General features: G+C 37.1%; 2 protein-coding genes across 3 annotated transcripts in view; one reads left to right on the top strand and one right to left on the bottom strand.

Annotated features, from left to right (window-relative positions):
- The window catches only part of CPAP (centrosome assembly and centriole elongation protein), a 29,669-nt gene extending 27,952 nt beyond the window's left edge, over positions 1-1,717 (top strand). For both annotated transcript variants that reach the window (XM_087937130.1, XM_026708848.2), the window contains exons 16-17: positions 56-176; positions 1,382-1,717. In XM_087937130.1, coding sequence (XP_087793256.1) covers positions 56-176; positions 1,382-1,574 — 314 coding nt within the window. In that variant the 3' untranslated portion in view covers positions 1,575-1,717. The remainder of the gene's footprint in view (positions 1-55; positions 177-1,381) is intronic.
- Positions 1,718-3,222: 1,505 nt separating this feature from the next.
- RNF17 (ring finger protein 17) overlaps positions 3,223-22,415 on the bottom strand; it is a 49,595-nt gene continuing 30,402 nt past the window's right edge. Inside the window, exons 22-34 of the mRNA XM_087937129.1 lie at positions 20,546-20,652; positions 19,748-20,055; positions 17,027-17,190; positions 15,527-15,646; positions 13,678-13,758; positions 11,840-11,968; positions 10,095-10,154; positions 9,546-9,662; positions 7,131-7,275; positions 4,758-4,893; positions 4,410-4,599; positions 3,953-4,051; positions 3,223-3,387 (exon numbers count right to left, since the gene is read on the bottom strand). Of these exons, the coding sequence (XP_087793255.1) occupies positions 3,956-4,051; positions 4,410-4,599; positions 4,758-4,893; positions 7,131-7,275; positions 9,546-9,662; positions 10,095-10,154; positions 11,840-11,968; positions 13,678-13,758; positions 15,527-15,646; positions 17,027-17,190; positions 19,748-20,055; positions 20,546-20,652 (1,653 nt within the window). The 3' untranslated portion in view covers positions 3,223-3,387; positions 3,953-3,955. The remainder of the gene's footprint in view (positions 3,388-3,952; positions 4,052-4,409; positions 4,600-4,757; positions 4,894-7,130; positions 7,276-9,545; positions 9,663-10,094; positions 10,155-11,839; positions 11,969-13,677; positions 13,759-15,526; positions 15,647-17,026; positions 17,191-19,747; positions 20,056-20,545; positions 20,653-22,415) is intronic.

Raw genomic sequence — 22,415 nt, 5'->3', positions numbered from 1 at the left:
ATTTCTTCTGTACATACAATGTAAGAGAAATCTGATAATGAATATATTATTGCAGAAAAGCATTTCCCAGATGGAAAAAAAGAAATTACATTCCCTGATCAAACCATTAAGAATGTATTCACAGATGGGCGAGAAGTAAACATTTTTCCTGATGGCACTATTGTCCACATGCAACAGTAAGTTTTTTTACCCTGATAAAATACAATTTTAGAGAAAGTCTGATCTAAATTCAATTGCAAGCGTATGGTGGGAGAGATATCATTAAGTCTTGTTTTGGGAGCAACCCAGGGTAAGTGCTGGGTGGGAAGAATAATCAATCAAATTCCACTGGTAGTGTTTCAACTGACCATTTGTTTTGAATGCACAGCCATTTGAAGAGTAAAAAGGATGAGGAAAAACTATGGGCCAGAGTTACCACTTATTCTAAATGTATCCTCCCACATATTTTTGACAACTCCGGTATTAACAACTACTTCCTTGGACTGATGGCAGTTGAGATGTAAACAGTTGAAAAAAATTAGGCCGATTCTAGTCATTACAACTGAGCATAATACACACATAATGTGGCAAAATGAGAAAAGAGAAAAGGAAAATACATAGCCAGAAGTGTCATGCCCCTGGTGGAGACTGACTCTGTGGGAGAGGAGGAACAGCCTACAGGGAGTGGAAATGTGGCTCCGGAGGTTGTATGGAGGAGGCTGGGGAAGGGCAGAGGCTAGCTGGGCAATTGAGGAGGACCCAGGCCCATCCCCTCTCCATCCTAGGGCACGCAGGGAGGAGAGGATAAGGGAGAGACATGGTTTACTGGGGAAGGAGAGGGCTTTGATCCTCTTCATGGGCTGCAGCTGTGACAACTGAATAAGAGGACGGACATGTGTATGGGCGAGTGCTGGAAACAGAGCATGGAAATATCTCTAGTTTATTGTTCCTCTCTGAGTTTGGCGTCCTTCCCAGTGTGTGTTCTGATATCTGTGGATGTCTTCAAGCCCTTATCTTGCCTGGTTTGCGTTGTTTTTTTAACTCTTTATAATTTAAACGGCATTTCCTCCTTCTTGTAACTGCTTGTGTGGGAGTTTTTTTGTCTCCAGTCAAGGATATTTGGAGCTTGGAAGGAAAGTGAAGGAATAAAAAGGGCTTCACCTGTTTTTGGGGGACTGTGTTTATTTTGTATCCCACCCTGGGTTTCACAGGAAGATTATCAATACCAGAAACACAAAATAATATTTGAAGTATGCACATTTTATAGAAAATTACCTTGCCTAGCAATTGAACTCAAACAGTAACTAGGCTAAAATCATATTCTTTTTCCCAGTTCCTAATTTTTCTTTTCCGCAGAATTTAATAAGATGAGGTATTGGTATTCTTTTGTATTTTAATTCAGAGATGGAAGTAAGATTATAGAGTTCAGCAACGGTCAGCAAGAAGTGCATACAGCTGATTTCAAAAGACGTGAGTATCCTGATGGCACAATCAAAACTGTTTATGCTGATGGACATCAAGAGACTCAATATGCCTCTGGTAGACTAAGAGTTAAAAATAAGAATGGTGATGTTGTCATGGACACTCATCCCTGAATGTTTATGTTTTGCTGTATCTTAATATTTATCAACATTTCTTTGTTACATTTTCTAGATGTTGTCTTGTTTGCATAAAAATCTAAAACCTCTCTGTTTGTATACATGTAATGAACTTCTTAATAAATAATTTTTAAAACTCATGTCTAATGCTTCTATATTAACATTGCTGTATACTATATTAGAAACAAAATCCACGTCTCCTTTTTAAAGACTAAACAATTTTTTTTCTAAATAATTATTTCATTTGACTATTAAAATTCACTTTTATTTTCAAACCATTTCTCTTGTATTAGCTACTCACCCAGTTGTGTAACCTGTGAATCTGATAAGCATTCATTCCACCTAAAAATTTTGGTGTGTAGGTCTTGAACCAAATTTGTGGCATTCCATTTGATCTTTCACTCTAATTTGTTTAGGAAGCTTTATGACCTTTCTTTGAGATTAGTTTCAAGCCAATTCTCTAATAGACATGCCATCTTGCCAATAAATAATTAACCTGCTAATCATAACGTAATGAGCAACACTGTCAAATGTTTTGGAAAAATCTACATCTCCACATTTCTGATACTGGTAGGAAAGCTACTCAAAATAAACACAACAGGCACATCTTTTATTAATCAGTAAAATATTGGTGTGAATCACTGGAAGAAAAAAACCTGCAACCAAAGTGTAAAGAACTTAACCATATTATCACATAATCCCCATACAGTTTTGAAAATAAGTATTCTAGTTTTAATGAAAAATATTTAAGAAGAATTTATTATAAGATTAATCAATCTTAAACTTAGAAAAACAGAACCACCTTGTATAGTTGAAAAAATTACTATTGGTCAAATTTTTGGAAAGTTACTATAGGGACAGGTGTGTCAAATTATTTGCTGATATATATTGCCAACTGTATTTGGTAGTCTGTAGTCTCTCTTAACAGCTTCTAAGAGATGATATAGGGGAGCTGATCTGCATAAAGGACATAACTGGAAACTTCTGGAACAGTAACAAAAGACTGCATAAAAATATATGTCAAACTTGCCAATAATTTAAAAAAATCTTTTAATAGTGGTAGTACTGAAATGATTTATGGAAAATGGTTTTACTGACATCTAAAAATCATTGTCATGGCTGCATCTCATCTATCCAAGCTTCATGAGCTGACAGTCTGACATTAGTGGTTGTGTATGTGTGTCAAGTAACAATATGCAGAGCTGGGAACCAGGGAATCTGTTTCCTGAACAATATACAAGCACCTGATTGGACATTTGCAGATAACCAGGAGATGGTTGGGGGAGGGAGGGAGGAAGAGAGAACTTTCCTTTGTGTTGTTTGCACGGAAAAATCTCAGATTCATCTTATGTTACTTCTGTAGCTATTTAAGCTTCAGTAAAGTATACTCTTAGCAAAACAAATGGCCAAGAGTCTTTGTTAGATGGCTAAGTGGGATGGTTCAATCATTCTGTAGTTGGACAATTTACATTGGTAGACTTCACACTTGGCAAATTTAAGTTCTGCAGACTTTAATTCCCAGAATTCTTACCCAGAATTTGAAGCAACCGTTTTTGCTCTTGGGTCAGGAAGTTCCATGCTCAATGGAAATATTTCCCCTATCCCTACTTATTAAATAAAACAAACTAATGTAAAGACATTTTGATGCAAATTCAACTATTTTTTTATTTAAACAACTATTAGCACTTGAACAACGTAAACAAAAAACTCACACTTCTGTGTAGAATTTCCAGAAGTTACAAAAAACCATAACTAAGACAGTTTTAGTACAAAATCAGTTGATTTTTTTTTTAATTGAGGTAGTCCACATCTGAAACAAAAAACAGTATTATTCCAATATATCAATACCTGGGACTGTAAAAATAGATAACCACAAACTTTCAAGCAATCAACTTCTAAATAGTATTGCTACTGAGTCCTTATTGCATTAATGATTATAAAAAGGGGGAACCATTTGGATAATACAGCTATTATTCACAAACACCTATAAGAGCATTGGTCCTTTTACTGAACTTTCCTGTTTATTTTTTAATTCACTTTTCTGGTGCCTTTATTTTCCACCTTGGCTACAATTTGGATACAGTTCTTAGCACCTTCAGTTTAAATCCACCTCTGTATGTGGCTGATTTTTATGACTGAGTTAAAAAAAAAGGAAAGTTGAAGTTTTATTTTATATATTCCTAGAAATATTAGGGCTTACACGGTTTAAAACAATTTCTACAAGAAGTACAGTATTTTTTTAAAAAAATCACTGATCAAAATTAGTGGGATCCATTCATAAACTTCATGCTCTAATTTTTTGCAAATTTTCAGCACGATCAATAGTTTTAAAATGCTGGTAAAGACATAGATAATAATCAATGCTGCTTGCTTACCTATCATTGTGTCAGTTCTGCAAATCCCATTTCCACAAGTTTCATATGAAATAGATGTCCATCTTCATATAAAAATATAATGTGCTCTGGTGAATGTGTCTTGGAAGCATGGTTTTTCAAAAGAGACAACAAATATAGTTTCAGCAGCAATATCAGCATTTCCAATAGAAGTACAATACGCAGACATAGATAAAGCAAACAATTAGAAAATAATGGATTTTGACCACCATACTATAAATTCAAAATCTTTATGCCACATTTCACAAAGATGAAAAAGAATACAGTTTTGAATACAAATCTTACTTATCAAGGAGTCTGGCTATGGTCCTAGCTTTTAATTTCTTCTTGGATTTTATTTCTTCCAAGCAGCTTCAATGGAGAGATTTACATATAGAAGGAATATATAGTTCCCAGATGAAAGTGAGGTAAATTGGGAAGGATAAAAAAAAAGGCTTACCACTGAAGAGGCACTGAGATTTTTGCCTTCAAAGCAGTTCATTGCAGCCCACAATGCATCCAGGCTCCATTCTGGACAATAAGGAATTCTCTCTGTTGCGGAATTATGTAAAGCAGGTTTAAATCCAGCCAGTAACACTCTGAATGCTTGAGCGGGATATTGCATGAACTTAGCCGGAATCTGACGCAACCTAGAACACAGTTTGCAAGTCAAGCTACACACGCTGATAAATTTATGACCATCTTAATTAAATCTAAAACAGGAACACCTATTTCAGCACAAAATTTCTAGTTACTGAATTATCAATCTTGATAAAGTGATTTGAAAAAAGACCATCTCTAGGTTTACCTGCTGGTGGGCAATGTTTTAGTCGACCCATAGTCAACGAATTCCACAAGAACTGAAACAGGATTGAACTCAAGAATAGAAATGAGTTTTGCTCGATACCACAGACCGTCACTATATTCTGCGAGGCAGGGCATGTCTACAAGACAAGCATACCATTCGGTTAGCTGGAATGTCTTTACACTGGTTATCCTGATGAGAGCAGGAGAAAATGAAATGACAGGTAACTCGATAGCACAAAACTACAGGTAGTCCTCTAGTTACGACCACAGTTGAGGCCAAAATGTATGTTGCTAACTGAAACATTTGTGGTGAGTTTGCCCCATTTTACGACTTTTCTTGCCACGGTTGTTAAGTGAATCATTGCATTTGTTAAGTTAGTAACGTGGTTAAGTGAATCTGGATTATGACCCCAGGGACACTGCAACTGTCATAAATATGCACCACTTGCCAAGCATCTGAATTTTGATCATGTGACCATGAGGATGCGGCAATGGGCGTTAAGTGTGAAAAATGGCCATAGGTCACTTTTTTCAGCGCCATTGTAACTTTGAACAGTTAGTAAAGAACTGTTGTAAGTCGAGGACTACCTGTATTCAAGTGAGGTCCAGGTTTGTTGATTCAGCAATTGATCAATTACTATTTTAAAGCAAACTAAACAGAAGGAAAACAAATGAAGCCTTTCTGGACTCATCTTCTCCAGCAAATGTTTACTACACATACTCTCTGAGCGAAAAATTGATGCAGAGAACTGGGAGAGAAGACTGAATGAATGCATATTGGAGCTTGATGGGGTTTAGCACTGAGCTGTTGAAGAGTCAGAGATTTTGGAATGCCCAGGATCACATCGCAGGTCCAAAAAGGGGACAATAAAGGCAGTGGCTAAGGCAGTCTGCTTTGGCTATGGTGACTGGGTGCAAAAGGCGAAAGGTTGGGAGAGAGGGCAGCTGGGTGATGCTTGCAGAATCTTCCTGAGGTGGCTGAATCTTCCCAGGGCATGGAATGGAATCCCAGAGCCATGCAGCTCTGGAAATGTTTGTCACCCCACAAAATATGGTGCAACATGCCCAAAAGGGGGGGGGGAGTGATAGGCAGGAAGGGGGAGTTGTAGTCTAAGAGTGATCAAGCTGCCAAGTCCTTAAATTTTAATCACATGACTGCAGGGGCACAGCAATGGCCATAACTTTGAGCGCAGGCCATAAATCCATATTTTCAACCTCACTGTAACTTCAAATGGTCACTGAATGAATGGTTGTAAACCGAGATCGATAGATGGACTCAAACAAGGAGTGACAAGTGAGAAAAGTCCAGCAATGGGCACAAGTGGCGCACGCAAACATCCTTTCCAAAGACCCTCTTAGCCATGGATGCAATGTATTCTTCCTGGGAATATCAGTCAATTTGGCTGGTTCTGAAAGGAAACTGGACAATTTCATGAAGAATTGTGATATCAACGGCTATCTGAATCCCAGGCACCAAACCTTGAGTAGTGTATCAGGGTAATAATTTAATAGCTGACCAGCTGCTGCAATACTGTAATGATGCTACAAGGATGTAATGCTGGAATGAGGTTTTGGGAGCTGATACCACTTTAAGAGTCTGTTTTATAAGAGAGGCGCTGTTGGGGCGTATCTCTCTCTCTCCGTGCGTGCTTCCATACTGTAATGCTGTATTGCTATTTGTACAAGACCTGTCTCAAAGTACTTTTATGTCACATTGTGTGCACTCTGGCATATTAGTTTGCTGGGAAGTGACAGTGGAGTAAGTTGTGAGTTTCCTAATGTGAGTTTCTCCATTTGGCATGCATCCATGTGGACAAGGTGGGCTTATGGCCCAATTCAGCAAGATTCTCCTTCTATTTCTGAATGTGGATGAGCTTCCTTGGAAAGCAGCTCATGCAAAATAGGACATGATTCTCAGGCTTCTAAGCAAACAGGAGTTAGCCACCTTGAATACAACTGAAAATATTTAAAGCAGGCTATTACATATTTATTTTCTTAAGATTCTAATAATAATTTTAATAATTCTAATAATAATAACAAATAATTCCCTCAATACTGTCCAACTATTTACAAAGTCTGCATTACTATTACTGTTAATCTTCTCATCACTCCTTATCACCCATCCCCTCCTACTTGTGACTGTATGGCTGTAACTTTGTCTCTGTATCCTTACGATTTATACTGTTCCTAGTGTGATTTGATTGCTTATTGTACCCAATGACTATTATTAAGTGTTGTACCTGATGATTCTTGACTCTTGACAAATGTATCTTTTCTTTTATGTACACTGAAAGCATTTGCCACCAAGACAAATTCCTTGTGGGTCCAATCACACTTGGCCAATAAAGAATTCTATCTATTCTAAGTACTATACCTTTTTGAAAATCAGTTAGATGTGGAAGAGTCTCTATGTTCTGATTATACTGAGCCAAAGCTTTCTCTAGAGTGTCAGAATCCAAGCTATCTTCTGTAGATCTCTGTTGGCTGGTGCTGTTTGAGTGAACAATGGAAATATACACCTGGGATAGAGGAAAGTATCTGTATCAAAAGACTGTAAGATCAGAAATAAGTTTGTTCATGTAAAAGCAAAGAATGTTAGATATAATAATATATCGAGAGATAACCTTGATTTTAATCAAAGAAAGGGGAGCAGTTTGATAAATAAGCAAAACAGTAAATAATAAGACCTAAAATGGCAGCAGAGTTTATATTTTAAAAAAAACAAATTGACATGCTGACGAAAAAGGAATTTCTGAAGGGAATGACCTTCCTTCTGTGGAAGGCTCTATTTTGGAAATCAAATCACTCACACCCATGATTTGGGTTATGTATTCATGAATCAAATTCCTAACAATCAACTTCATTAAGAGCAAAATGTTCATTTTTCCTTATCAAGTTATTAGCAGGGAAGAGATCAGGTTACAACTTTCATTACTGCATTACTTTTATTTTAGAAATCAAGTTTATTTTTTCATTTGTTGAGGGTGGAGATATATTCAGTTTCTTTCTAATACCGCTTCTCTGGCTGCTCATTTCCCAGACCACTGAGAAATGTACAGGTGTTGTAAATGTAAATGCTAGATGTATTTAGATGTAAATGCTAATAATTTACATCTGCCACTCTTAGCTGGGTGAAACACTGACATATTAAAAATAGGGGGGAGGGGAGAAGAGAGAAATGTTACGCTAATGAATTTGAGTAGGAGAAGTTTAATCTCTCAGGAGATTCTCCACAAACAATAAGCTTCTCTCTCACACACATTTCTCCTTGTGATATGCAACTATTAGGACCTGAAATGGGGGGTGGGGGGCATGGTTGCAGGTGTGTTGCTGCTATATAAGCTTGAACTAAAATATGTTTGAACTTGTAAAGTGGTGGCAACTTACATTTTTTAAGGTTCTCTGGTAGATGCAATCGAGCATACCTAGTCCCCTTAGGAGCACCTTTTTCACTTCTAGAGCTGTGCAATTTTACATTCCTTATTTGCGCTCTAGCATTCTTTCTCTAGACTAGTTTTCTAGAGTGGAAGAAGACAGCAGCTAGAATATTCAGGTTAAATATTCGAGTCCTGTGACTTATCTTTAATCCTAGACGGTTTTGAAGGGTCCCAAATGGAACTCAATAAACAATCTATTAGACTGAGAGTATCTTCGTGTAAATTCGAAGCAATGTACCCAAAGAGTAGGGAAGATACTGCTTGTTATTCCATCAGATACATATTTTGCGTGGAATTGCCATAGAAACTCAAGGGGAAAAATCTTCACTTAGACTTATATACCACTTCACAGTGCTTTACAACCCTCTCTAGGGGGGTTTGCAGAACATATTGCCCCCAACAATCTTGGAAGGATGGAAGGCTGAGTCAATCTTGAGCTGGTGAGACTTGAAGTGCCAAACTGCTAGCAGTCAGCAGAATTAGCCTGCAGTACTGCATTCTAACCACTGCACCACCACATAAAACACTCCATATATTGAATTTTAATTTTTATATTAATAGTTTTTATGATAATGATTGTTATTGGGCATTTCCCATAAATAATTTTTAAATGTCATCATTAAGTGGATTAAGTAGATGAGGAAAAATTATCTGAATCATTTTCCCTTAAAGAAATGATTGCATTTCAGAGATATTTCCTTATCTAAACAGAGAAGCAGAATGACCATGGGAAGGCAAAAAGCAGTGGGAGTGCAAGCAATTTCTGATTTCTTGGCAGATTCCCCACTGAGCAGCCCTAACTTCCCCAAATTTCATTTCCTTAGGAGGCCAATGGCTACCAGATTTTGGACATATTTTGTAAGCAACTTTGTACACAAATTGTTGCCTTGTGATGCATGAGAGTTTTAATACTATATAGTATTCTTCTTGTAATTACCCCCTAATCCCTTGCGGGGTGAAGTCTGGGCAACTGAATGGAGCTGAGTGTTTATCAGCCAGATGCCTTTCCGGTCGCTAATGTGGAGTTTTCTTCAGCAGATATATTCTCATTGTGCCCTCAAAGAGAAATATCAGCCTCTACCTAGGATCAAACTCATAGCCTCCTTATTGTGAGGCGAGAGCTCCTCCTCTAGGCCACCACACCACTCTTTTAGTACTATATAAATGATACACAAAATTCTCAATCTAAAATACAAAATTATTTCTTCACATGAGGTAAGTTGCTTGATGTAGCTCAATTAAAAGCACTAATTACAAACAAAATACTTAAATCAATTTTTGTCAACAGAGGTGAACAAAACAAAACAGACTTGTTAATGATGGTGCTTGTTCAACATTTTTAATTTAGATACCTCATTTGGTGACACAACGTGCGTTACTTTCACCGGAAAGTGTTCTCCAAGGATAGGCAATAATGGAGAAGTATAAGGTGGCAAAAGAGGAGTCTTTAGTTCATTCTTCAGTAATCCCTAAAATAAGCAAATTATTACAACATAATTTGCAAAACAACCCTAGAGAACGTCAAGGAGTGCTTCTGAAGGCACTAGGAACAACCTGTCTTGGAGACTATGTTGTACAGACTCCCTACATGTACCCATTTTGTTTAGAGAGCAGCAAATTTCTCTGCTGTTTTAAATACTGAGAAATAGGTGTTTTGGAACATAGTTAATTGGAGGACTACTGCCACTTGAACATATGAACATTCCTAGACTACTGCAGAGGAAGAAATCCAAGGCAATCTCCAAGGTGATTCCATTCTACAAAGCTATGATCCATCTTGCGTCTGGGAACAAACTGTAATAGATAATATGCTATTGGCTAGGCAGGGTAACAGTAGGAATCTAATACCATTTATTTAAAGGTATTAAATACCTTTACATTGATTTAAAGTTAAACCTTACCTCATAATTGATAACACAATTTTCCTCCAAGGTTTCATTACTGCATTCTAACCTAGAATCCTATAACATATAAATTCAAATATTAATACAGTATTAATTTCACAGACTTACATTTAGGAAGCTCTTCATGTATACAAAGCAGAAAAATGTTTTTCAGCTGGAAAATATAGGACTACCTATACTACCAAATAGTCATGAACTTTACAAGAAGGAGTTTTGTGGCCCTCTATGGGGATGGTAAAATATCTTGTAACATTGAACAACATCGTGAAAATTTTATTAAATTGGAGGCATCAGGTAACAAAAGGAGAAGAAATTAGACAATCACTTATCTGAAATAGTATAGGTTCTTCTGTTTGAGCAGGGGGCTGGACTAGAAGACCTTGAAGGGTCCTTCCAACCCAATCCTACCTTATGTACAGATTACAGAGACCAAACCCCAAAGTGCATATTAAATGGTATAAACAATCCAAACTATTAGCAAGATAGGGATGAAATTTGAAGAGACAGCCAAATAAATATTCAAATACATTAAACAGATGTCAGCCACAGATTGCTGAATTTTCAAAAGAAAAGGGCCATTTACTCTGTAGTAACAGAGAGCTAAAGGCTTCCTAGAGAATTCTAAAGCAAATTTACAGAAAAGAAATTAGTCACAGCATAACCAGTTCATTAGGCACAGGGTTTGTGTTTCCAAAGAGAATACTTAACCTGAACATTCAAAAACTGTACAAGGAAATCAATGTCTGGCCCTGAACAGATGATCTATGTTTACCTCAGAAACCACGGAGTTACATGGTGCAATTATATTCTGATGGTGTTTGATAACTGTTCTGGTAATAGGATAGGTAAAAGGAAATACTTTTACAGGCAAAGTGAAAAGCTACTATCCTGAGACAAATTAGAAAATTGTTAGGGTGGAAAAATAAATTATTAATTGAAATTGTGTAGACACCCAATTTTCAGATACACTGTTTCAATATGATAAAAAATTGGTACTATGGGGATTTAAAGATGTTCATCAGCAAATAAGATTTAAACTAGAAATGCACAACCTAAGATCTAAGGCTACAAGCTGCTAAAATCAAAATCACGCTGGTTGCACAGCACAACTTTAACAGCTCCCAAGTGAGGAAGTTCATCTACTTGTGAGACAGTGCATAGCAAAACACAAAGGAGGAATGACACTGAATTTGATGGGGAACTATCACTGATTAATTGTAACAGCATAACAAGATTCTTGAAAATTGTAAGGTCTGTCTGTCTTATGGTCTTATCCTCAATTTGCAACTCAGTCCCAGAACAAAACTGACAATAGCAAACATTTTTATTTTTTTGTTTTCAAATCCTTTGCCAAGAAACTTCTAGAAACTTCAAAGTCCTTGTCAAGAAAGAATCAATGCTATACTGGGGGAAAATGTCTATGCATTAGTTTTGCAATTTCAGCTCCAGATTACATCTAGGAATGCTGTTTAGAACTGGTGATATAAGAGGAAGTAGTTATGGTACTCTCTTAAGAGTTTAAATCATTAATTTTCATATCTCACTGATAAACATTGTTTTCATTACTTTTACAAGTTTTTCTTTTCTGTACGATTTTCAATACTGAGCCAACTTCTAACTATAACCCTAAAGACCACAACATCACAACCAGCAGTATGCTTGATAGTACTATCCCTGGATAAGTAACTCGTTTCAGCATGAAATGTTTGAGTTAAATTGTTAATGATTGGAAAAAAAAATACCCATGTTAATATAGAATCACCATCGTCTTCGGTAATACAATGTTTATGGAATGCCATGAAATAAGATAGTGACATCCCCGAAAACCAGAGTCTGACACACACTTTTCCCCAAGGAGGATTTGACTGCTCCTGTTGAAAGAGTAACAAACTCATTATTACCATCCTGTTTGCTACTAAAAGCAGCTCTAAAAACAGGCCTGTGCTTATGACTGAAAGTCTGTAGTAATTTGAGAGATGCTATAATGCTCACACATGACAACGTGTATCATTAACCCCAAAACAAATTACTTTTGTTGAAGAAGCACATTTCATATTTACATGTGTACAGAGGAAAATAGACTATTTAAACTCTTGGCAGTCTGATTTCAGACAAGGATGCATCCCCAAAACTGCATTGGTTGCACTTGTGAATAACCTCTAGAGAAGCTGGGATCAGGGGAACACAATCTTCTTGGTCAGAGGTTTTCAATACTTCTGGACCATTCCACAGAATCAGAGTGAAGAGCAAGTTCTTCAGTTCCTTCGGTGTTGGTGGAGGAAAAGACTTCTACTTTTGTAGACCACCTCAGGGTTAGGGTTCTTTACAATGGTTGTCATTTTTAAGGCCCTGTGTGGTTCTGTACCAAATCATGTGGAACTCATCAAGAAAAAAGAATGGGAAGCTACATTCTTTTTTACTTCTGACTCAAGTCTCTCCAATCCAATTAAATAAGGTCAACTCCTTCCCGGTCTTGTCTATGTGAAAATGCTATTTTATGAAACCTTGGAAGCAGGAATTTTTGACTGATACTTCCCATACTTATGACGAACATGATTTGCTCCTTCCTTCGGATTTCAGGTTATGAATTAAAACTATCATGTTTTTGAAGTGATTGAAGACTCAAACTTTTATTTGGAGGACCCCTAGATTACCCACCAATCCTGTCCATGAGACTGCAATTTCTTCCGGAATTAATGGCAGAAGATCTCCAGATCTAGGGGACCTTAAAATCTACAGCCATTCAGCCATGCTATGGTTGTGTTGAATCCAAGACTTCCTGCTTGGTCTATTTGGAGCAGATTGAACAAATTGTTACTTCCTACAGAGAACTCCATGGCAAACAGGGAGTGTGATCTCTCCATAACCAGGGTCTAATAACAACATATAAGGACATATAAGGACTCCAGATCATGTGACCTGGGGAAAAATATCAGATCTAACATTGCATACACAGATAGCCCTCCAAAACTATGTATCAGGCTTTTTGATAACTTTGATCAGATCCATGAACTCCTGAGCTATGAACTCCAGAACCATAAGCCTGGTGAATATCACTGCCATCTGTCACAGAATTAAACACAGGGAGGCTCATACACAAGCGGCAACCTCATTTGTTTCTTAAGGTCTAACTTCACAGAATCTCATATATGTAGTTACTTGTAGAACAGCACGGCTGGTAATCACTGGGGACTTCTGGACAGCAATAGCTACACTCGCCACTCAGTGTTTTGGCTGGTGTCATGTCCGAAACTCAGGAAGCTTATTTTTGAAAGAGGATCTCCTCCTCCTCACCCAACAGGATTTCTGTAATGCATTCCAGATTACCCTTATTAATCATGATTAGATCATGGACTGGTAGGCCTTATTACAGACATCATTTGATAGGGATGTATTTTTTTGTGAATTTTCTTTCTGTATAATACTGGTATTGTACTTAGTTTATTTTATTAGTTAAATTTATTTATTTTTGATTAAGGGGATTGTGGTTTTTTTTTAACTTTTAGCTCCCACCCCAAGCCTTTGGTAAGGGTAGCATCTGATTGAAATAATGAATATAAAATACAGTATTTAGACATACCATTATGCGTATTTTAACAGATCTTTTTGTAAGTAGTTCTTTAAGCAATTCAACTGCATCGTGCTGCCAAATGTTGCCAACCTAAATGATCGTGATAAAAAAATACACCAATCGATTATCAACTATGAAAAGCCATTGATCCAAAACCTCCATTCACAAGACTAGCTAATCTGGAGAAAGAATAGTCAAGAAACAGGAAATGATTAAATTTGAGTGAACCTCAAAAGCAGAAGGTAAGCACAACTGTATTTTTTTCATTACATACCAAGATGTTTTCAGGCCAAAGATCAACCATGTTTATGCAAACAGCCCTACCTGTTGGAATTAACATCTGGCATATTCTCTAAGACTTGAAAAAAGCAATGAAGAATTGCTATTATCCTGATGATGTGCTTAGTTGGAGCTAGAATGTCTCAAAAAGGGAAATATTGGAAAACAATCTTTGGAGCCAGTTGGAATTTCAAAGCTTTGTCTTAAATGCTATCACAAATTGGCTCCTATAGGGTACAACTACTTACATTTCATAGAAAAGGAAAAATTTTGAGACTACATGGCAATAGCTTATCTGAACAAAAGGAGTAGAACCTGAACTCTAAATACAAACTTTTAATTTTTTTGTTCAGTAACACTTCATTCAAACCATTATTTTTCATTCCACATCTTCAGTGTATCATTTGTTCTTTAGCACAAGCATAACTCATGAAATAGCCAACACATCCAAACTTTTTCCTTGTTTCTCCTGTTATCTCTACTTAAATCTAATCTCTATTTTTCTCCACTGAATTCTTGGTTTCTCCTGTTATCTCTACTTGAACTCTAATCTCTATTTTTCTCCACTGAATTCTTGGTTTCTGTTTGCTACTTTCAATCGAATAACCTCCCTTTTCCTTACAATAAAATCACACCCTTTCCTTATCTTTGTCTACTGTATGTTGTAGGAATTGTTATACACAAAGCATTGCCTTTCAGCACCTTTTGGAAATTATCTGATTCTACCCAGGGCATTCAGGCAAATCAAGCCTGGAGGTAGGTCGTTAAGACTTTATAATCTTACTAAAGTGTTCTGGTCATTTAATAGAATTTAAATAATCCAGAGAATATTAAAATACTTAATACAGAGGGAAATATGTATAAGTTGCTGCTTTAATTCTTGTGTAGATGACAGCTTAGAAGATTTAATTTTCTTCACTTTACTAGACAATGAGACAAGCAACAAATCTGCATATTGAGCAGATAGGTGATTTGTGCTGGAACAAGAATGAAAACTGGTATTCTGCATCTCCCTAGAAATAAGCTGGGGCACAGGAACATGCTAGAGAGTTAGCATAAGCAAAAACAATAATATACCACCCCATAGTGCTTTACAGCATTCTCTGGGCAGTTTACAATGTCAGCATATTGCCCCCAACGATCTGGGTCCTCATTTTACTGACCTCAGAAGGATGAAAGGCTGAATCAACCTTGAGCCACATCAGGATAAAACTCCTGGCTATGGGCAGAGTTTAACCTGCAATACTGCATTCTGATGCTACCAGAGTTCGTTAATATTAAACACTTTCATCTAATATACGGCTTGTATGCATTAAAAGCCTACTACTTTCTAGTAGTCTCCCTCTATAGGAAGTGAGCCTTGGAAAGACTTAGAATTCCCAAAACATTTTATTGTTATAAAGTGAAATATGTATCTAATACTTGTTTCTAAGTGGAAGGGGAATACAATTCTGTTGATGATAGGCATGAACGACAATATTGATACAATTACACTGCATCATGAAGGTAAATTATTTGTATATTTTCATATATTGTCTTGTAAAAATGCATTATGTTCAAATTATAGCATTTAACTCACTGGTACAGTTTTATACAGATGACATGGTATAGAAAATGGAGCTATTTCAGCATACAAAACCGTGGGGTATAGATGGCATGGAGGAATTTTCTCAGTATATCCATAGTCCACATAATGTACCTATGAAAAGTAACAATACACAAGAACAGGTACCTCATTTCATGACGTAGTTCTTTTTGAAAAACTTTTCTCACGCACAAAGGCACAAGAAGGCTGCCCAACCCATCTCTGGTCATATGGTTTTGGAAAACAGATGTGACACAGCAAACTGATTCATATATAACGTTAAGAGAATATTTATTTAGTTGAACTAGTTTCTAAAATGTGAACCCGCCAGGGGCAATGATAGGTCATTTGCATTGTGTTTGTTATAAATGGGAAGCAAGAGGCACTAAAAAAAGGGAATGCTTCTTGAAAATGTGTTCATCTTGTTCATCTTGCAATACGAAGGGAAAATATAAATGGATACAACCTCCTCCCCTACTATGAATAAAAAGCATTGTGGAACAGCTTTCTAGTGATACATAGATCTCTTCCCTTCCCTTTCTGTCCCCAGCCACTAACTGCAATTTAAGTATTTCTACTTTACACAGATCATTAAAGATTATTGATAGCTTCTTTTTAAATGTTTTCATCTAGTATTTCTAACTGGTCTCATAACTTTTTCCAAAAACCATGTTCCAAATGTCTCAATTTGCCTTGCTGTGTCCTGTCTCGTATGAAAGGGAGCCATTCCTGCTTCGATTTGGCTCAACTCCTGTTATGGATATATATCAGCCATTTTGCCATTATTGTATATTCTCCAATTTTGGTCTCCCAGTCTGATCATCATCGGCAACGTTCCTTTTCTGCAACACTTTTAACAATTCAATATATAACTCCATATATGTTACTGCTAAAATATATAATATGCATACATATATAGTTTAGTTTTCTAAGCAATGAATCCAGTAGAGAGAATTCATGTGCTACAGCAGAGGTCCCCATAGTAGGAAGTATACTCAAGGGAATATACTTTTATAACAAAGGGATATACTTTTACAACACTGTCTTCCCCAGGCAACTGGACTTTTTTATTCCTTGAAAGACATTTCACTTTTCATCCAAGAAGTTTCTTCAGTTCTGACTGAATGGTGAGAAGTTGGAAGGATTTATATTCCTTGCAGTCATCTGGTCGTTAGCACTCTTTTTGAGAGTCGCTGAAGCCACTTGGAGGTTTATCTGTGCCCTCCAGGTTACCTGAGTAATGCAAATGGGTGTGGAATCTTCTTGGAACTGCTAAAAGGACTATGTTGTAAACAGGACATAGGTAGTGTGGTATAAGAAGTGAAATATCTTCAAGGAAAAACAAAGGAAGCCCAGTTACCTTTTGAAAACCCGCTTTTGAGACAACTATGACCTGGATGACTGAGAATTTCCACCAACAACATTGCCTTCATTTTAACAAAAACACAAGAAAAAGAACACCAGTGGTGAAAATCTTAAAAACATCAATCTTACCTTTACAATGCCAGCGCCAACTTCTTTAACTTCACCTCGGTACCACATTGTATCTGCTGCTCTTACAACACAAGCTTCTCCACTTTTCCAGTTATAGGGTTTCAGAAGGCCCAAACCTTTGACGTTATCTTGTATATTACCCATTAACTCTTTTAACTTTTGCTCTAGGAAAAATCCAAGCAAATGGTGTTAAGATTATTATCTCTTTAACAGTTTTTTTTTTTTTAAAGATAACGCAATACTAACTTTGCATAGAATGCTTTAAATGTGAACAATGGGGAGATATTTTATCTTGCTTGGTAGATATATAAAAAAGCTAAAAAAATTGGATACAAATACATACATTAACTCTGAAGATTTAAGCATTAAAATACAATTGAAATAACAGATTTTTCTTTAGGGACAAATGGATAAGCAGCTAGAAAAATGTCATGGAACTGTTTTTATATATTGCAATTACAATGAGATTATTATATGCTCAAAAGTGGATAATTATGGTAATACCCACAATGAATATAATGATTGGTAAAGATGGTGGAACTTTCAGAGATGGCTGAATTAACTTTCTTCTTTTAGAGGAATATATCTATCTCTAGAGTCTATATTTATGGCTGACTAGAAACACATTATAACTTTTTTGTGTAAAATGGGAAAATGCACCTGTGATTCATGGTTTCTATTATTTTTTAAAAAGCTGGATAATAGAAAAGAGTGAGCTTTCTTTTGTAATTGTGGAGTAAGGGAAAACTTTGTAACTATACTTATATATTTACTGCAAAGGAAATTGGAAGTTTCTTCTTTCTTTGTGCACCTTTTGTCTTTTTTATTTTATCTCTTTTCTGCTTTTTTTATCGTGTTAGTTTTTATGTCCATTGCAAAACTTTTAATAAGAAGAGTTTTTTTTTAAAAAAAGACAATGTAATACAAAGGGAAAATATAAATAGATACAACTTCCTCCCCTACTATGAATAAAAAGCATTGTGGAACAACTTTCTAGTGATACATAGATCTCTTCCCTTCCCTTTGTGTCCCCAGCCACTAACTGCAATTTAAGTATTTCTACAACTCCTGTTATGGATATATATCAGCCATTTTGCCACTATTGTATATTCTCTTTTAACAATTCAATATATAACTCCATATATGTTACTGCTAAAATATATAATATGCATACATATATAGTTTAGTTTTCTAAGCAATGAATCCAGTAGAGAGAATTCATGTGCTACAGCAGAGGTCCCCAACCCCTGGAGCCACAGATGTCCATAGCCTGCTAGGAAACGGGCCACACAAGTGATGAACAAGCAAGCGAAGCTTTCATCATCTACGTTGCTCACAAACTGTCCCCTCCCACAATCCATGGAAGATAATTTTTCTTCTGAAACTGGTTCCTGGTGCCAGAAAGATTGGAGACTGCTGAGCTACAGGAAGAGCAGTAGCAATGCATAAAGATATAGTTAGTGCTAGTCATAATAACCAATTTATTGCTATGACAAATATATTTGTGTGCCTCTGAAATTGAGATGGGTGATTGCAGAAATTGAATGAAAAAATAAATATGTGATGGATGATAAAGGAACAGGTGCATGTCCAGAATTCCAGGTAACAAATACTTGTAGTTTGGCCCAAGTCTTTGAAAAGGGCAACCAAAACCCTCTTTAGATTGTAGTGGTTGTTTTTTTCTTTGTTCCTGTCCAGCGTTATCATTTCTGTCATCTTTATTCTTGTTTGTTAAAAACAAGAAAATGAATATCTAGAGTTGCTGGGAATTGGGCAATATGTAAATTTAATACATTATTATACCTGTTTGCACACTCAGCCAGATATTTAAACTGCATTTGGTATTTTTATCCACCTATTGAGTTCTTCCTAAAGATCTGGAATAGGCAGAAGTTGTTTGGTGGTGCTAGAAATTTTGTTATAGGATATATAAATTATTCCAAATAGACATGCCTTTTGCAACTGACTAAAGCTGATTTTGTCATTGCCGATGTTCAAAGAGCACTCCAAGTGTTTTAGGATTGCACTCAAAATGGTTATTATTACTTAACATATTATATTTTATATTATGTTATATCAATTATTTTAAAATAGTTATTATGTATTATCGATATTATCTATATCTTTGTATTATATAGAACACTTCAGGAAATATCAGTGATTTCAGGTTGCATTGAATTCAATAGAAACTTGCTAGTATGTATAGAGAAACATGAATAAATAGAATTTTTCTATGCTCAAGTAAATGAAAAATAGGGGCTATGTGTGTCTGCAAATCATTCATTTTCACAATAGTCAGTCACTTATAAATATTCTTTACACATTTTGAATGGGAATCTCAGCAAGCATTTTTTTAAATACACCAATATATAACTGGATCATGTTAATTCAATGCCTTCACTCCAATTACAGAGAGTTAGTTTAGCCTAGTGGTTAAAGTGCTAGATTAGAAACTGGAATTAGAAACTGGAAATCCATGAAAGTCCTGCCTTTGGCACAGAAGCCAGTTGAGTGACTTTGGGTTAGTCATTGTCTCCATATATCCTAAAAAGAAGGTTCTGGAAAAGGTCCTGAATAATGTAGAAAATAACTGTAGTGAATTCTGTTGTAACGAAGAGTCATTTTTGACTTGATTGTCTGGAATAGTACCTATCACATTTATATACATTTCTTTGAAATTATGTTAACACCTATCATAATTGTACATAATTTTTCCTTTACCTTGTGACGTGGGAATCACATAAATTGTTCCATTATCTGAAACACAGCTAACCGTAGCACTGAAGCAATCCAAGCTAGGAAAAACTGGTGGTTTATAGGCCTCAACCACTAGAGGCTTAGCCACTGATATTTTCAGTTTTTGTTGCTTACTATCAGTATCTGAAGGGTCAAAATGCTTTTCTAGTTTAGAAGGATCTTCTTTTTCTGAAACCAGCTTTTCTTTTTCTTTTTCTGAAACCAGCTTCTTTATGTCCACATTCCTTTGTAGTTCATCAGACGAAGCTTGATTTGGATCAATTTTAGGTGCTCTATTAGAATTCAACAGAACATATGTCACCAAATTTTTAAAAACCAAATACATATTATTGGCCTTAAATGCTGCATTGAGGCTAATTCACCATGGCCAACTCACTTGCCATGGCCAACTCACTACGGGACAACTCACTGCAGGACAAGAATTACACTAATTGAAGAAATAGTGGAATAGACACATTAAAGAAAGGATACCAAAAGTAGAACAAAATGAAATGTGAATGACAAAACTTAAAATATTTTTTAACTACTTTAAATAATTAAATTGAGTCGTTGAATTGTTCTGTTAGTTGGCCACAGCAAATTGTCCACAGCGAAGTTGGCTGTAGCGAGCTGTCCTATTCCGAATTTAGACCACACATTTTTCTGTTGGTTTATAATTGAAGGGATTACAGCTAAAATTAGAGCATTAATTTTATATAGAAAACAACATTTTAAATACATTTGAAAGTGAATAACCACTATTCCTTTTTTAAAAATACATACCTTTTTCTAAGTGCTAAGCCTTTTTGAATCATGTATTCTGAAACATCAGTACAGTGTTGTTCATCTTTGCAAAATATTTTTACAGGCAAAGGTGACAAGTTGGTATCCTGGGACAAATTAAAAATGTTTAGGGGTAAAAATCAATTATTCACTGAAATAGAAAATGTGCAGATACCCAATTTCCAAAAATTACAAACATCTAATTTTCAGGCACACTACCTCCACAAAGTGACAACATTTAGGTAGTTATTCTGGAATGTGTGGAAACTTAAATCTGTACACAGCGCAGCAGTATGAAAAAACATAAGCTTTTAAAATTAGAAAACATGTTTCAATTAAAAACCAAATTTATAAATAATGGGACACAAATATGAGATTTGAGAAAAAATTGAGAACATATATAAAGGAAAATATTTCCATTTGAAGGTGCTTGCATTCATCGACAGGTAAGATTTAAACCAGAAATGTGCAACCTGAAATGCTAAGGTTATCTTCTGCTCCTAGAAGTGTGGGTGGCTTCTCCAAATAGAATTATAGAATCATAAGGCTGATTCTAGTCAGTCTTCTAGTCCAAACTCCGGCCCAATGCAGGAGTCAAAAAACTACCAACGAGAGGGACAGTTCTGTATGTGGAAATAAACCACTACGGCTGGCTTATTTGGTTTATATTCCACCTTGGAGCAAACGGCAGTGTTACACAGTCCTTTCCTTCCATCCCCCTCTCTTTCTTTGTCTATCACTTTTCTCCCTTTTTCTTTCTTTCCCTTTTCTTTCCTTACTTTCTTGTCTCTTCCTCTTCCCCCCCTCTCTCTTTCTCTTTCTTTCCCTCTCTCTATCCCTTCCCTTCCTCCTTTGCTCCCTCCTCCTAAGCTAGGAGACCCACCTGAAACACACACACACACACACACACACACACACACACACTCTTCCAACAAGGTAGTCACCCGGCAGCATCGCTCATGACGAGTCTCCCAGAGTTCCAGGGACTGGGTGAGACTGTCCCACGTTGCGTGGAAAAGCCAACAGGCAAGGCTTCCGGGTCCAATAAAGGGGCCGCGGGTGGGACTTCCATCCCTCCCTCTTTTGGGGAAAGGGCTGGGAACTTCAAGCAAAGCTGCAGCTTCGCCCACCACAGTGGTTTGGGCTTTCCTGAGTACCTACAAACTTACCTTCCTCCCGTGGCTGGTGGCAGAGGAAAAGGTGAGCCAGTTAGGGCAGACCCATCGCTACTCAGCTCCCCGCCAGCTCACATCTCCTCAGCTGCTGGGGTTCGCAGGTCGCAGTGGCTGAGGGGGAATGCAGAAGATAACCAGGAAGCACGAGGCTTACGCCGTCTGCATCCCCCTCTGCCAGCTGCCCCTCTGAGCGTTTTAGCAGAGTGCAGGCCGCCGCTATACAAGCTCCATGGGTGGAAGATCCGCTCTCATGAGGCTTGACTCGCATCGTTCTAACAGCGGCAGCCCACATTCAACCAAAGCACGCAGGCTGGGGGGCAGCAGAGGGAAGGGGCGGCAGGCAAGAGGCACCCCTAGCAGGCAAGCCCCAACCCCTGCTCCTAGCAGGCAAGACCTAATAGCTGCGGAAAATCCAGGTGGGACCCAAGCAGCAATGGGTCAGCCCTGGCTCGCCTTCCTCTCAACTACCAGCAAGCTAGGCAAGTGGGGTGGGGGGGGGAAGTTGAATTGCACCGCCCTTGCCTCTTAGCGTCCCTCTGCCATCCCCCTTGCCTCTTAGCGCCCCCCCCCCAAGTCATCCCATTGCCCCCCAGGGGGAGGTACCAATCACTTTGGGAACCACTGAAATAGGTAAATCTATTTGTCCTGGGTTCATTCATTCTTTGGAGGACAGTACTTGGCAAAATTGTTTGCTT

The sequence above is a fragment of the Pseudonaja textilis genome, chromosome 7 (genome assembly GCF_049901715.1).
Source record: "Pseudonaja textilis isolate UNSWEBS1 chromosome 7, rPseTex1.2, whole genome shotgun sequence".
NCBI lineage: Eukaryota > Metazoa > Chordata > Lepidosauria > Squamata > Elapidae > Pseudonaja > Pseudonaja textilis.
This window is presented reverse-complemented; position numbering and strand designations above follow the sequence as displayed.